The following is a 15653-nucleotide window of genomic DNA, read 5'->3' as shown; positions in this document are numbered from 1 at the left end:
AGTAAGCGCTTTAATTGTTGCTTTTGATGGATTTACACAAAAGAATGAATGTTAGGACTTCTATGTCAACACCCAAAGAGGTAATAGTAATTTGTAATAATCGATTTTTATTTTTTTTAGTTCAATTATATATGACGTCTCGTGTAATTCTTTTTTTTTTCTTTTCTCAACTTGTAGCCCCCAGACAAAATCAACCGACTTCAATTATAAACCAGATGATTTTTATTTTGCATCCAATAATCCTCATGCTTATGATAATAGATATGATTCTTTGGATTATAAGGCCAAAATTACGTCGTCTTGGCTGAAAAATCTGCATAACCTCGCGGTATGCAAAGCAGAAACCGTAAACATAATCCAGGATCAATTGGAACAGGATATTTTGGGCAAACGTGCTGATATGGCTGTACTTGAGGCGAAGGCTCTGTTTGAATTTATCGACCTTGACGAGTTAGATGCGTCTCACATTTTAGTTTGGATGAAGAAAGTTTATTAATAAATCTAGTCATTTGGTTTTACGAATAACGAAGTTTATTTAAGTCATAATTGAAATTAAAGTTCATTCTATGTGACGTAATATAGGCACCTGTATAACCACATCAATAATGAAAGCAACATGTATGGACCTACCAGCTACAGATTCGTGTGTCCTTATATGTTCTCTTTGAAGGCGCCTTTTACTACATATCAAGAGCATATCCAGCATGTCGCTCGTCGGTTGTTAACGACCAAATAACTCTGGATTGAACCTTAAAATGAGAATGTGTATGTATAGTACGTTATTATAATGAACCACGATTCCATTAATTTATTAACACGATTTTATGTATGCGAACTAACAGCTCAATTTTCGAAATTCCATAGGAAATATTGGGTGCTAGTGGCAATCAACACGATAACAAAAACAGTCTACTGGATTGACTCTTGCGGTGATGAACCGTCTGACAAGTTTGTATCCATGATAACCGCGTAAGCTTAATTACCACCTTTAATAATGTCATTTGTTATTATATGACCTTTGAATTCTAGTATCATTTTAATGTCACCTCAATATTATTGACCCATATACGGAGTATATGCTAATTATAATTTCGTGTATGAATTAGTGTTTTTGATGAAAAAAAAGCATGTCTCCACTTGAGCAATTTGACAGCAACACCCTTCCAAACATTGTCGTGGTAAAAGTACGTATCTTCTTAATAATTACTCGTATCATTTAATAATTTATGTATATGCGACAGGGTGATGTAATTTAGGTTATTTGTGCTTGGTTTATATATAACAGTCTCCTTTACAGTCAGACGATAAGCAATGTGCATTTTTCATTTGTCGGTCCATGTTAGAGATTGTCCACGGTAATTATTACACCTTTAATTCTAAGGTTAGTGTGTTTTAATGAATATTACAGCATTATGTAACTTGCTTGGATTTAATTTTGTATATTTCTATTTATTCTATATATCTTGATTTCTAGCAGTTTCCACTAAAAATCGGTCAACCAGTGCCGAACTACACGAGCAAAGGCATCATCTATGTTAGAGATCAGTGGGCAATGTATTTTCTTTCACTTCTTCAGTAGCCTGATCCTTAGTTTGCTCATTATGTATGTATGTATGTATGTATGCGTATATATATAGAACCTGCGTTATTGAGTTGATCATTGTGTATTATTTTGATGCTGGATTGAAATTTTTGCAGTGCAGTGCGTAGCTGCTGAAATGCTACTGGAAAAATAGAATATGCAGTAGCTGCTGGCACCTGCTAAAATCAGATTTAAAAAAAAAATATATACAACAAAACGATAACGGGTCAGATCAAACCGTTGTTGTTGTTAATGTACACTAACAACGTTTTTTCTAAATACTAAACCGTTGACAATATTTCCTTCCAATGCTATTTGCCGCCAAAAAAAGAAAACAAAACAAAACCGTTGTCAGATATACTGAATTTACAACGGTTTTGTAGTACAAAAACCATTGTCAGGTTTTTCCCTCTATTCGGGTATGATAACGAAAGTCAACCGTTGTCAAATGCATTATTCAACAACGGTTGCAATCTGTTGTCAAACTTTCTCTCATATGTAGGAAGATAACGAAGAAAAACCGTTGTTAAGTATGAAAATTAACAACGCTTTTGCTACACTAGAACCGTTTCCAATATCAGGTTAGGAAACAGATATGGTACCGTTCTTAAATTTTCACAACGGTTTTCTTACTGTAAAATCGTTTTATTGCATATTTACTACGGTTTTTTGAGCCATTGTCAAAGTTTGACAACGGTTCCTTATTTTAAAAACCGTTGTCAATATTTAACAACGGTAGTTTTATAACGGTTCCGCTTTTTTTATTTAAGACGGTATTGACCATATTTACCCGTTGTTAGAGTACTCAATTGGCATAGTGGAGCTACCACAAAGGTTTGAGAGACGTCTCGAAACCGCAATGTTGCCCACACAAATTCGAGCCGGCCACTACGGGGTGTGTCCTAGGGATCGGTGTATGTTTGTGTTTATATCTGAGTATGAATAGAGTGGATGCGCATGGTTTGGTTCAAGATGATATGGCATGAATTGGATGCATATATGTTTTGGAATAGTTGAGGTGATATAGAAAGGCATAATGTATGATTGGTTGTTTGAGTTTTGTCGTACATGGTTATAGAAACATGTGATTAGGTTGTTGATTTGTATTTATGTAGTTATACTTCTTGGGTATGTGTTTGAGGGATCGTTTTTAGCATGATTCGGCTGAGCATGGCAGGTACTCAACCGAGTAGAGGGTGCTCGACCGAGTAACCTATCACTCGACCGAGTGAGGGTATATGTGCATTTGGCAGTAGCTACTGGAATATGACCACTCAACCGAGTAGATGTAGTACTCGACCGAGTAGGACGTACTCGACCGAGTACATAAGGTACTTGACCGAGTATGCTTGATGTGCATTTTCGATCAGCTACTGGAGTCGGAGTACTTAGCCGAGTAGTCAGCATAATCGATCGAGTAGGTCGTACTCGGCCGAGTACCTTCGACCGAGTACCTCTTTGGCGGATGTGATATTTTTTTGAGCTGTAGGTTATGTGCTTACGTTTGTCTTGGTTATATCAGCTCAAAAATGCTGCCAAAGAGATTTGCCGCTTATATCCAGGCTTCTGAGATGAGCCTTGATGAGATAGCTAGGATGATCGAGCAGCAGGAGGCGCTCACTGAGGCTGTTAAGAATGTGGGGAAAGGGAAAAAAATAGCGGTGGATGCATTCCGTTTGAGCAACACCATTTCCTGCTTTAACCCTACCACCTATGAGGGCACATGCGAGCCAAACTGCTCGACAACAGGAATCGGGAGATAGAGAGTGTGATCGAAGTGGTTCATTGTCTGGCGGAAATGATGGTGGAACAGACTACGTTCTATCTAAGAGATGAGACTGGGGTATGGTGGCACAATGAGTGGGAAGGAGCATGGGTATATTATAGGAATTTGGGGCAACCTACAATACCTTGTGTAACACCCCTATAAGTCGGGATCCTTCCTCAAGGCATTCCCAACTCATGGAGGCATCACAAGACTAGGTTTCCCAAGCTTGTAGTGCGAACAAACGAGTAAAGAAGAATTTAAGACAATAAACTTAAATAGATAAGTTGTAGTTAGATAAATAGTTACATGTCAAGGGATGCAAATGTCATCCCATTTAGTACAACCAAATTGAAAGAAGTGGAGTTTAAATTGTCAAAAACTAAATAAGCACGAGTGACGACAACTAGTGAAGACCGCTCCCAAGCCTTCGCATCAAATCAAGCTAACCTGTCAATCACTGCTCCTCATATGGGCGGAAATCTCCATACGGCTCACCACAGATATTTAAAAACCCAAGTATTAGCTTAATAATACAAATGCTCAATAAATGCAAATGATAAAGACTACATGCTCATGTGATAGATGTTAAGACGACCAACCATAAATCCAACAAGTAAAATGCATGGCAACCGACCTCCAAGTACTCACCTCCTCATAACCAGTGGCCGGGACACGCCCATGACACTACATGCCAACAATAGGTACTCGAACACGTCTGTGGTACCGGGCCCGAGAATGACTCAAGTCCCCTGCCAGACATCATGTCTCAACCACACGAGTCCCTCTAAAACTCAAGTACTAAATGTGGACATCCCCCTTGGAGTGGAAAGCTCCAAGGCGTGACTCAAGCGAAAGACGGTTTTCCAACCACCTTCCGTCTCCATAACCACAACCAAGTATCCTCAAGCATCCTCCAATATCAATCAAATAAAAACCAACCCAAGCAATTCCAACAAAGACAATCATGTAATTACACCAAACAAAATAAGTATCACAATGCTCAATTCTTCATTAATTCATCTCTTCTCATGTAATTGCTTCTTAACATGTTATAATGCATTCTAACCATCATGTGACAATTAACCATACTTGTTCTTGCATAATTATCATGAATCCATATTATTTCATAAACCTTAATTACCAAGAACTTGTTATAATGCAAATACCATGAAACAAATGCAATTAATGACAATAAATGCATAATTAAACACCCATATTATTAGAGCTAAGTTGGGAAATCCCTACCTCAAGCTTATCTTCACAAAGCCTCAAGGTAATCACTAGAAATGCACCTCAATGAAGCTTCCTACACAAATTAATTACTAAATTTATTACCATAATCCACGACAATAAACATAATAACTAAACCCCTTAATTACCCGTCTTAATTTCGCATAACATAATTAATTATGAGATTAGGTGGATAAATTAAGTTATACTAATATAAGATTAAGGGAAATAAAATAAAAAATATAAAAAAGAAATGAACAAACATATACACCACAAAAAAGATGGTTTTAGAGATAGAGAGAGAAAGTCCTAAAAAAGAGTGATTTTGTTTTCAACGCATAAACCCTAAAAAAAAAAAAATTGTTGAAATCATGACGGTAATCAAATCTTCATCGATTTCTTCAACAAAAAATACTCAAGCATCTAGTAGTAATAAGTTTTCGTGTCTTTCTCATAATTTGGATGAATTTCCAGTTCTATCTCACCCAAAAGGTCCTACTTCTGCGGATGTTATTCGGGAAAAATCGGTTCATGAAGTGGTAGGGATTCCACCTCTGAACTTGGACGTATTGGTTGAAGACATTCCGTATGAGGAGGAAGGATATGTACCAGTTCTGGAAGTGATTGAGGAGGAGCCGTCTGTTATTCCAGAGGATGCTGCGCCTGGTTTACTTCAGTTCACGGCAGCTGAGGTCAAAGTGGAGCTTGACTACTGGAAACATTCGGTTTATTGTTTTATTTTGGGTGCAAATCCTCCATGGGACATTTTGAAGGCTTTATTAGGCGTCAGGATCAACCATCGGGTAGACAGGCTCTCTTTCTTACCTAATGGTGTTTTTCTGGTGCGCTTTAAGTCTAGGGCTGCTAGAGAGGCTGTGTTAAAGCAGGGTCATTTCTTGTTTGATAACAAGCCCCTTATAGTTAGACCTTGGTCTCCTGAGATTGAACTAGTTAAGCATGAGGTCAAGTCTCGTCCCTGGTCCTGGATTCGTCTACTTAATCTTCCACTTAAGTTAAGGGAAAAGGGATTGCCCGTATTTCTGGACTTGTAGGGAAATTTATTAAGTGTGACATAGCAACTGAAGAGAGAACTAGGCTTGGCTATGCTAGGGCTATGATTGAGATGAATCTGGGTGACCCTTTACCTGATAAGGTGTCTTTTTTGGATGAGAATGGTGTTCTAGTTGAAATAGTGGTGGAATATGAGTGGAAACCTATTGTTTGCTTGAAATGCAAGGGTGTTGGTCATAGTACTGAAGATTGCAGGAAAAAGAACCAAAAGCCTAAATCTGCAGTACCTGCTAAACAACCAGCTCCTGCAAAGCAACCAGTGGTTAACAAAGTTTGGAGACCTAAAGCTACTACTGGTGGTCAGAGACAGAAGAGTCATGTGAATGTTGCTCAGACTCCAGTAGCTACTGTTCCAGTTGATGTACCTCTGACTACTCCTGTGGTTTGGCATAAGGATGGGACCTATACAATGGGTTTCACCCCTGCTAGGCCCATAGTGAGGATGACCAGGCAAGAGAATTCTGATGGGGGGTATAGTGTTCATAAATTTGGTCAACAAACTTTTCTAGAAGCTTTGAACAAATCTGGTTCACCCAAGGAAGGTATTGGGACAAGTGGTAGTGCTCCTCACCAGGTGGTGGGGGATGCATAATCTTGGTTTTTGGAATGTAAGGGGGCTAAATAAACCTACAAAGCAGAGAGTTGTTAAATCTTTTATACTTAAGCATAATGTGGGTTTGTTTGCTCTCCTTGAGATAAAGGTTAAGGCCTTGTCTCAGAATAGTATCAGTGGTATTGTTATTGATGGATGGAGTTTAACCACTAATAATAGTTGTCACAAAGGGGGTAGAGTATGGGTTTTATGGAATCCTAGTATTTTTCAAGTGGATATTGTCAATTACTCTGCACAATGTATTAATATGAAGGTTGTGGAGATTGCTTCTAATAAGCTCTTCTACTTGTCAATGGTCTATGCTTTTAATGATTTACAAGCAAGAGAGTCTCTTTGGGAGCAGCTCATTAATTTTGCCTCTGTTGTTGATGGAGCTTGGGAAGTGTGTGGAGATTTTAATTGTGTCCTCTCACACTCTGAAAGGTTAGGAGGCAGTAGTACTGATGCTGAAATTGATGCTTTCCAGGGTTGTCTTACTAGTTGTGGTCTTGTGGACTCACCTGCTATGGGATCCTTTTTCACCTGGAATAATAAGCAAGAGGTGAATGCAAGGGTGTATAGTAGGCTTGATCATTTTTTGATTAATTCTGATTGGAGTTGCTCTATGTCAGATAATTATGCTCATTTTCTTCCTGAAGGAAATTTTGATCACACTCCCTGCATTCTTAAAAAGGCAGGACAGCTTCTTGCTACCAATAGGCCTTTCAAATATTTTCAGATGTGGGGGAAATCTCCTCTTTTTCTTCCTAGGATGGCTGTTTGGTGGGATGTTGAATTCACTGGTACCAAAATGTATGTGTTAATTAAGAAGCTTAAAAATCTTAAGCAGCACCTCAAGCAGTTTAATAAAGATCAGTTCCAAAATATTGAGCAGTGTGCTGCTATTACTTTGAAGAATCTGGAGTTTATTCAATCCAAAATTGCTCTTGATCCTACTAATGTTGATTGGTTGGTGAAGGAAGCTCCAGCTGCTAAGGAATTTTCTGAATTGCAGCAAGCCTGCCATCTTTTTCTTAGCCAAAAAGCCAAAGCTGCTTGGTTAAAAGATGGAGATCAAAACACTAAGTATTTCCATGGTGTCATAAGGAGTAAATTCATGAGGAATCAAGTGCTTGCCATCAAAGACCTACATGGAGTTGAGCATACTGATCCTATTAGGATTCAGAATGCCTTTTTGGAGTTTTATATTAACTTGCTAGGCACCGAGATCACATTCTTGAAAAGGTTAATGCTCGAATTATTCGGATCGGTAGGACTTGTCTGAGGAGCAAGCTACTGGTTTACTTCTTCCTGTAACCAAGAAAGAAATTAAAGATGCCATTTTCTCCATTCCAGATCACAAGGCCCCTGGGCCAGATGGCTTCTCTAGTTCCTTCTATAAAGATGCCTGGAGTATCATTGGGGATCGGTGTGTGCAAATTTGTCATAGATTTTTTCCAAAAAGGGAAATTGCTCAAACAAACCAATGCTACTGTTCTTACTCTCATTCCTAAATGTAAGATGCCTACTCAAGTCACTCAGTTTCGTCCCATTGCTTGTTGCAATGTTGTTTACAAGTGTATCTCTAAGCTTATTTGCAACAGACTTTCTACTGTGTTGCCTGAGTTAGTTAGTGTGAATCAAGGGGGGTTTGTGAAAGGAAGGAGCATCATTGAAAACATCTTAGTCTGTCAGATTTAGTAAGATTGTATAATAGATGTGGCATGCTCCCCCAGGTGTATGTTCAAAATTGATCTAATGAAAGCATATGACTCGTTAGTTGGACTTTCTTAGATGAGTTGCTGGAAGCCTTCAGGTTCCCTAAGCACTTCAGGGGACTGATCATGGAGTGTGTTGGGAGTGCTTCATATTCTATTACCTTAAATGGTGACACTTTTGGCTTCTTCAAAGGCAAGAAGGGTTTGAGACAGGGTGACCCCATGTCACCTCTTCTATTTACCTTGTGTATGGAATATCTGAGCAGGATTTTAACCTGTGCCACTGGAAAATTAAAGTTTCATTATCATCCTCTTTGTAAACAAATAAGCTTTCTCATCTGATGTTTGCAGATGATTTACTAATGTTCTGTAAGGGAGATGCTGCTTCAATGATGGTCTTACTTAGAGCTTTTTCTTCCTTTTCCTTGGCATCTGGTTTGAAAATGAACTCTACCAAGTCTGAAGTCTATTTTAATGGGGTTCCTGCTACTTTGAGGAAGGACATTCTTTCCATCTCTGGGTTTATTGAAGGGCAGCTCCCATTCAAGTACTTGGGAGTGCCAATTACTGCAGGAGAGACAAGAAAAATGATTGTCTTTGTGTTGATAGATAAAATAGTAGAGAGGATTAGAAGTTTGGGGGCAAAGAAGCTTTCTTATCTTTGGAAGGTTGACCTTGGTGGAATCTGTGTTGGTTACTATGCATAGGTACTGGGCCTCTATATTTGTCTTGCCAAAGGGTGTGTTGAGTAGAGTGGATGCCATCTGCAGAAATTTCCTTTGGGAAGGTCATGTTGAGTATAATAGTGTTCCTAGAGTGGCCTGGCATAAGGTTTGTGTCCCAAAAAGAGAAGGTGGATTGGGTCTGAAAGATAGTCATGTTTGGAATGTAGCAACTATAGGTAAGCTTGTTTGGTGGTTGGCTGTTAAAGCACAAGTTATGGGTCGATGGGTACACCATATCTACATAAAAAATGGGGATCTGGCATGCAGATTCTCCTTCCTCTGATGCAAGTTGGCATTGGAAGAAGATCTATAAGGTCAGGGATCTCATTAAGGATGGGTTTGTATCTAATGATTGGAGTATTGGAAATGGGGAGTATACTATCAAGAGTTGCTACAACTGGATTAGACAACCTAGACCAGAGGTGCCCTGGTTTAGGTCAGTTTGGCACTCACTAGTCTTGCCTAAGCATGCATTTGTGGCCTGGCTAGTGAGTTGTAATGCGTTACTGTTGAAGGACAAGTCAGTATCAATTAGCGCTTCTTCGATGATCTTTCTTTGTGTGTGTCATCTTCAGAGGGAGACTCATACTCATCTATTTCAGGAATATAACTTCACTCAGAGGTTAGTCCAGTCTGTCTTGGATGGGTTATGTTCTCCTCTTGGACAACAAGATTGGATTCAGAACATAGCTAGGAGGAGATGGAGCAGGTTGAGGAAGGTCACATTACTAATCTTTTGCCATTCTAGCCTGTTGGTATGTGACATGGATGCGAGAAAATGAGGCACGCCCGAATGGTAGAGTAGCCAGGCCTGAATACTTGGCTGCTCACATCAAGAGTGTCTTAAGAAGTCGTGTTAGTAATTGTAAGCCAAGTTTGGTCTCTCCCAGGGACGAAATTTGGTTGAATAGGGTGCACTTAATGTAATATTAGCATCTAACAAATTGTACGAGTTGGAAAATGGACTATGTGTATCTTGCTTTGATATTAATGGAAAGCTTACATTTTAGCAAAAAAAAAAAAAAGAAATAAAATATAAATCGACTTACAAACAGAGTGGATGAACAAAGGAGAAAAGATGGCAAGAATCCTTCACTTGTGGAGATTAGGTTTTAGAGGATAATTTCGGTGAGTGTTTTAGAGAGAAATTTGGGAGTTTAGAGAGTGGTGGGATTGGTTAGGGAGTGAATTTAGGTGAGGAAATATGAAAAGATAATATTCGAAAGCAACACTCCACCAACCAATCTTCTCGCGTAAAATAGACTCGACCGGGCACTCGGTCGAGTGGTCGGTCACCTCGATCGAGTGGGGGCTCCACTCGGTCGAGTGACCAACTTTCATAACTTTTAGCCTCCAGCCAAAACTCACTCGGTCCTCCACTCGGTTGAGTGGATGGTCTACTCAGTCAAGTAAGGTCTTTATAAATGAGAGGTATTACAATCTTCCCCCTTAAAAGGAACTTCGTCTCCGAAGTTCACACCCGACACTATAATTACCAAAAATTCTATGTCCCTTAATGTCCCAAGGGTGCATGGCGGTAGGTCGAAACAATCATGAAACTAGTACGGTATGACAAACTAAGATGTGGTTGTGTAAACTTAAGAAAGAAAGAAAGGAAAACTTGTGCTTCTTATACTTACGTAATATGCCCTACCCCTCTAGAAACATGGTTACGACCTCGTAACCAATCTCATACCTGTGCGAAAAGGTGAGGGTATCATTCTTTCATGGTTTCATCGGCCTCCCACGTGGCCTCCTCCACTAGATGGTTGGACCACAATACTTTTACCAACACCGTTTCACTACGTCTTGTCTTCCTTACTCTCTGGTCTAGGATCTCATTGGGCATTTTCACATATGTTAAAGCATCATCTAACTCAATCATCTCTGCCTCAAGTACATATGAAGGGTCACTTACGTATTTATGCAATTGAGACACATGAAAGACATTGTGAACTCGGTCCAAGGCTGGGGGAAGTGCTAAACGGTAGGCCACTTCCCCGAATCTACTTAATATCTCATAGGGACTAATGAACTTTTGGCTCAAATTGCCTCTTTTCCCAAATCTCATTACTCCCCTCATGGGTGAAACCTTGAGTAACACCTTATCTCCCACCGCAAATTCAATGTCACTTCTCCTCAAGTCGGCATAACTCTTTTGCCTATCTTGTGCCGCCCTCATCTTCTCTTAGATTATATGGACTTGATCAATCATTTCTTGGATCATTTTAGGCCCCAAGCACACGATTTGGTGCTATAATCCCAACAAATCGGGCTCCGACACTTCCTTCCATACAAGGCTTCAAATGGTGCCGTGCCAATGATAGCATGGTAGCTATTGTTGTAAGAAAATTACATAAAATATAGCCTATCTTCCCTAGAACCTCCAAATTCCAAGATGCAAGCCCTCAACATGTCTTCCAATGTTTGAATGGTCCTCTCCGTTTGTCCATCCGTTGCCGGGTAGAAAGCCGTACTCATCTTCAATTGAGTACCCAAGGAGTTTTGGAGCTCTTGCCAAAACCTTGAAATGAATCGCAAATCCCGGTCCGACACAATGTCCTTTCGGAATCCATGAAGTTTGACCACATACTTGCAATAAGCATTAGCTAACTCCACCTTGCTCCAAGTGTCCTTCATTGCAATGAAATGAGACGATTTGTTTAACCTATCCACAATGACCCAAATCATGTTGTTCCCCTTTTGAGTTTTTAGTAAACCCACTATGAAATCCATGGATATTGATTCCCACTTCTATTCCGGCACCTCTAGTTGTTGGACTTTCCCTTGCGGTCTCGTGTGTTCTCCTTTCACTCTTTGGCAATTCAAGCACCTTGCCACGAATTCCGCCACTTTCCTCTTCATGTTTGACCTCCAAAAGGTCTCCTTAAGGTCCTTGTATAACTTATCACCACCCGAGTGTACCGAGTAAGGTTTGTTATGAGCTTCATTCATGATATTCTTCTTAATTTCCTCATCATTTTAAATGTACCATCTCCCCTTGAATCTAAGGCTCCCGTCCTCATGTAACTAAAATCTTGAGGGCTCTCCCCTTGCAAGCAGTCCTTTCCACTCTTGGATCTTTACATCACTTGCTTGATTCTCTCGAATTTCATCGTACATAGGACAAGAACAGTGCTATAGAGGGGAGTATAGATTGCTATGATGTTGGGTCTTTTGTATCAGGTATGGCAGTAGAGAAATAAAGGCAGAACCGAGAATGTGTTGATTCGTTTAGAAGGTGTGGCAAGCATTATCTTGGAGGAGATGAGAACACGAGTTCGAGCCCGAGATAGAACAATTATGACAAGTGCTGAGAGAGATTGGCTTATTAGAATGCGTCTTATAGAATGATATCTTGTTTTATGTGTTTGATCACCATATATAGCCACATGTAATTAATTTTTTATGATTTATATAATTTCTCACATTTCACCAAAAAAAAAGAATTTCATCGTACAACTCGAGTTCTAAGGCCAAGTCCCTGATTGTACCCCCTTTTCTTATCACATAAATTCCCATCTTCTTCACCTCTTCTTTCAATCTTAGCATGGACAAAGCGGTACATAGGGAGTGCACCGACTTCCTACTTAAGTAATCGACCACTACATTGGCTTTCCCTTAATGGTAGACTATAACCATGTCATAATCCCCAATGAGTTCAATCCATCTTCTTTTCCTCATGTTCAACTCCGTTTGGGTGTAGATGTATTTCAAGCTCTTATGATCGGAAAATACCTTAAAGGTTGCTCCATACAAGTAGTGCCTCCAAATCTTCAAGGCAAAGACAACGTCTCCCAACTCTAGATCATGTGTTGGGTAATTCTCTTCATAGGACTTCAATTGCCTCGAAGCATAAGAAATGACGCTACCATTTTGCATAAGCACACTTCCTAAGCTAGTCTTTGAAGTGTCGGTATATACTTGAAAAATTTCACTCCCTTCCGGCAAGGCTAACACCAGGGCTGTGGTTAGGTGCTCCTTTAGGGTTAAGAAGGCCGTCTCACAACTCCCGTCCTGCTTGAAACGGTTTTCCTTTCTCATCAATGACGTCAAAGGCCTAGCAATCTTGGAGAAGTCTTTCACGAACTGTCGGTAATACCCAGCTAGACCTAAGAAACTTTGAATTTTTGCCACATTCTTGGGTGCTACCCACTTACACACGACCGTAATGTTTGTAGGATCTACGGGAACCCCTTCCTTTGATATCACATGGCCTAGGAAAGCCACTTTCTCCAACCAAAACTTACACTTACTAAGCCTTTCATATAGTTGGTGCTCCCTCAAGGTTTGAAACACGATTCTTATGTGCTCTTCATGCTCCTCCTTGGTCTTATAGTAGACCAAAAGATCGCCTATGAAAACCACTACGAACTTGTCCAACTACGGAGTAAACACCCTATTTATGAGATCCATGAATACGGCAGGTGCATTCATCAACCCAAATGGCATCACTACAAACTCATAATGCCCATATCTTGATCTAAAAGTTGTCTTTGGAATGTCCTTATCTTTTATCTTCAATTAGTGATAGCCCGACCTTAAGTCAATCTTTGAAAATACTCTGGCTCCATTAATTAGTCAAATAGATCGTCGATTCTTGGCAAAGGATGCTTGTTCTTGACGGTGACACTATTCAATTCCCGATAGTCAATACATAGCCTCAAAATCCCGTCCTTCTTCTCCACAAATAGAACCGGCGCTCCCTCATGGTGAAACATTAGTTCTAATGTACCCCGTATCCTCCAACTCCCAAAGTTGCTTCTTTAATTCCTCTAACTCCGTCGGACCTATTCGGTATGGGGCCTTAGAGATAGGTCTCGTCCCCAGTTTCAAGTCCACCCCGAATTCTACTTCCCTTGGTGGAGGTAATCTGGGCAACTCCTCCGGAAATACATCCTCTAATTCTCCTACTACTGGTATCTCTTGAGCTTGCGTTCTTTCCATGCTAGTGTCCCACACATGATAAAAAAGAATAGGACAACCCTTCTTTAAACATGTTTTTAAGGTCAGCACCGAAACGAGTTTCACCTTGGGTTTGACCAAATAACCATTGTATGACACCCTAACACCTTTGGGTCCTTTCAAAGCTATTTTCTTTTGGTAACAATCTATATTGGCTTTGTGTTTACTTAGCCAATACATTCCTAAAATTACTTTAAACCTCTCTAATGGAAATTAAAAAAGATTTACCGGAAAATTTATCTCATGTAACAAAACTGACACCCCTTTATACACCCTTGAACACACAATGGACTCCCTCGAAGGTAGGGAAACGTCATCATTGGCTAATTCACCCTCCCCTAAATCTAGTATTGACACTCGACACACGAGTCTTGGACACAAAAGAATGTGAGGCTCCCGAGTCAAATAAAACGAAACAAGGATGAGAATTAATAAGAAATGTAGCGGAGACCACATGAGCATCCTCCTCGGCACTTTTCTTATCTATAGCAAAGAGGTTGCCACAAGCCTTGGGTTCTACTTGCACCATGCAAGCCGAGTTGGTTGGCCTAGCCCATGAACTGTTGCCTCCCATGTAGCTTGTTGCCCTTGCTGGTGTTCCCTGATTGAAATTTATATGGTTGTTTCCACCATTGTAGGTCGACTTGGCATTCCTTTGGTTGCCCCATTCCCCCCGAGTTTCGGTTGCTAGCGCCACTTTGAGAAAGGGTGGAGTTAAAGTTTCCTTGCCCAAATCTACGGTTGGACCCCTTTGGAGTGCTAGTACACTCATTCCTCTTGTGGCCAAGGCCTCCATAATTATAGCATCTCAAACCACCACCCTCACTAGCAGCCCTTCCTCCATTGCCACCCGACTTCCCAAAGCCACTCACTTGGGATCCTCCCGAATAAGACTTGGCTTGATTGTAGTTAAAATTCTTTGATTGGTTTCCCCCGCCTTCACTTTCGGTCTTCCTCTTTTCTCCGGTCCTATCCTTGGCATCCTTAGTCATATTGAGAAGCCTCTCCGCATTTACGGCCCTAGCATATACTTCCTTCACACGAGATAATTCCTCCGGCGGAAGTTCTCCAAGATCTTGACGGTCAATCCTCCTTCAAACTTTATGGCCAAATGAGATTGGTTAAGATGAAGGTCTTCCACATAGGTGGTGAGCTCGTTGAAATGAATATAGTAATCTTGTACCGTCATTACCTCAGCCATTATGAACCGATCAAACTCTGCCTGGAGTTTACATCTAAGGTGCTCGGGAATGAACTCATTCCTCATCTCCATCTTAAAGTCGGCCTATGGAATTACGGCCTCACCCCTTTCATCATAGTAGTCCCTCATAGTGTCTCATTCCTTATACCACCAACCCCCGGCTAGTCCTCCAAGATAAAAGGCGACTTGCTCAACCTTGAGCTCATCGGAGCATCTTACCACCTCGAAAACATTTTCCATTTCCCTCACCCAATCCGTGAAGAGGTTAGGCTCACGCACCCCGAGGCATTTGGTGGGTCGGTGGCATGAGATATCAATGCTTACGGCCGATGCATCCATTGCCGCATCCCTTTCCCTTGTAACATTACAAAGGGCTCTGATTAGGGCCTCGTTTTGGGCAATGAGCCAGTCTACCTCCTCCTCGGATATTTGGAGGGGTGGTGAAGGAGTCCTAGGCGTGTTCTTGGCATAAGTCTCTTCAATAGGCATAAAGAACGTCAATACATGTCCCAAAATAGGAGACAAACGGTATTGACCACTAAACAGATCCACTCGATCGAGTGTAAGATTTCACTCGGTCGAGTAATGAGTTCACTCGATCGAGTGGTGTCCCACTCGGTCGAGTGCCTCAACTTAAAGGAGTTTCCCAAAATTCCTCAATTTGTCCACTCGGCCGAGTGTCACAACTTACAGGAACTTTCCAAAGTCTGGAAAGTGGTCCACTCGGTCGAGTGGCATGGGAACTCGGTCGAGTGCCTTCTAGTCGACCGAGTCCCTCTTTCCACTTGGCCGAGTACACCT

At 40.7% G+C, this 15653-nt stretch overlaps 3 protein-coding genes across 3 annotated transcripts; 2 read left to right on the top strand and 1 right to left on the bottom strand.

Annotated features, from left to right (window-relative positions):
• The first annotated feature begins 4951 nt into the window (after positions 1-4951).
• Positions 4952-7528, top strand: LOC141630963 (uncharacterized). The gene is made up of 3 exons (XM_074443694.1): positions 4952-5542; positions 5599-6225; positions 6317-7528. The coding sequence occupies exons 1-3, from the start codon at positions 4952-4954 to the stop codon at positions 7526-7528; spliced, it is 2430 nt and encodes an 809-aa protein (XP_074299795.1).
• Positions 7529-7578: 50 nt separating this feature from the next.
• LOC141630962 (uncharacterized) lies at positions 7579-9468 on the top strand. The gene is made up of 5 exons (XM_074443693.1): positions 7579-7892; positions 8024-8154; positions 8313-8508; positions 8669-8862; positions 8954-9468. Exons 1-5 carry the CDS (start codon positions 7579-7581, stop codon positions 9466-9468), a joined length of 1350 nt encoding a protein of 449 aa, XP_074299794.1.
• A 935-nt stretch (positions 9469-10403) lies between these two features.
• Positions 10404-10868, bottom strand: LOC141630960 (uncharacterized). The gene has a single exon (XM_074443692.1). The coding sequence runs from the start codon at positions 10866-10868 to the stop codon at positions 10404-10406; it is 465 nt and encodes a 154-aa protein (XP_074299793.1).
• Between the last annotated feature and the right edge of the window lie 4785 nt (positions 10869-15653).

Source organism: Silene latifolia, chromosome Y, assembly GCF_048544455.1.
Source record: "Silene latifolia isolate original U9 population chromosome Y, ASM4854445v1, whole genome shotgun sequence".
Classification (NCBI taxonomy): Eukaryota; Viridiplantae; Streptophyta; class Magnoliopsida; order Caryophyllales; family Caryophyllaceae; genus Silene; species Silene latifolia.
The sequence above is the reverse complement of the archived record's forward strand: the minus strand, read 5'-3'. Positions and strand labels throughout refer to the sequence as shown.

Bases quoted from the DNA above. Each gene is read 5' to 3' on its own strand.
- LOC141630963 (XM_074443694.1), top strand. From the start codon at position 4,952: ATGACGGTAATCAAATCTTCATCGATTTCTTCAACAAAAAATACTCAA. The intron at 5,543-5,598 runs GTCAAGTCTCGT...ACTTAAGTTAAG, and splicing joins TTGAACTAGTTAAGCATGAG to GGAAAAGGGATTGCCCGTAT. The intron at 6,226-6,316 runs GTGGTGGGGGAT...TTTATACTTAAG, and splicing joins GTGGTAGTGCTCCTCACCAG to CATAATGTGGGTTTGTTTGC.
- LOC141630962 (XM_074443693.1), top strand. From the start codon at position 7,579: ATGCCATTTTCTCCATTCCAGATCACAAGGCCCCTGGGCCAGATGGCT. The intron at 8,155-8,312 runs GCAAGAAGGGTT...TGATGTTTGCAG, and splicing joins CACTTTTGGCTTCTTCAAAG to ATGATTTACTAATGTTCTGT. The intron at 8,863-8,953 runs GTAAGCTTGTTT...TCTGGCATGCAG, and splicing joins TTGGAATGTAGCAACTATAG to ATTCTCCTTCCTCTGATGCA.
- LOC141630960 (XM_074443692.1), bottom strand. From the start codon at position 10,868: ATGAGGGCGGCACAAGATAGGCAAAAGAGTTATGCCGACTTGAGGAGA.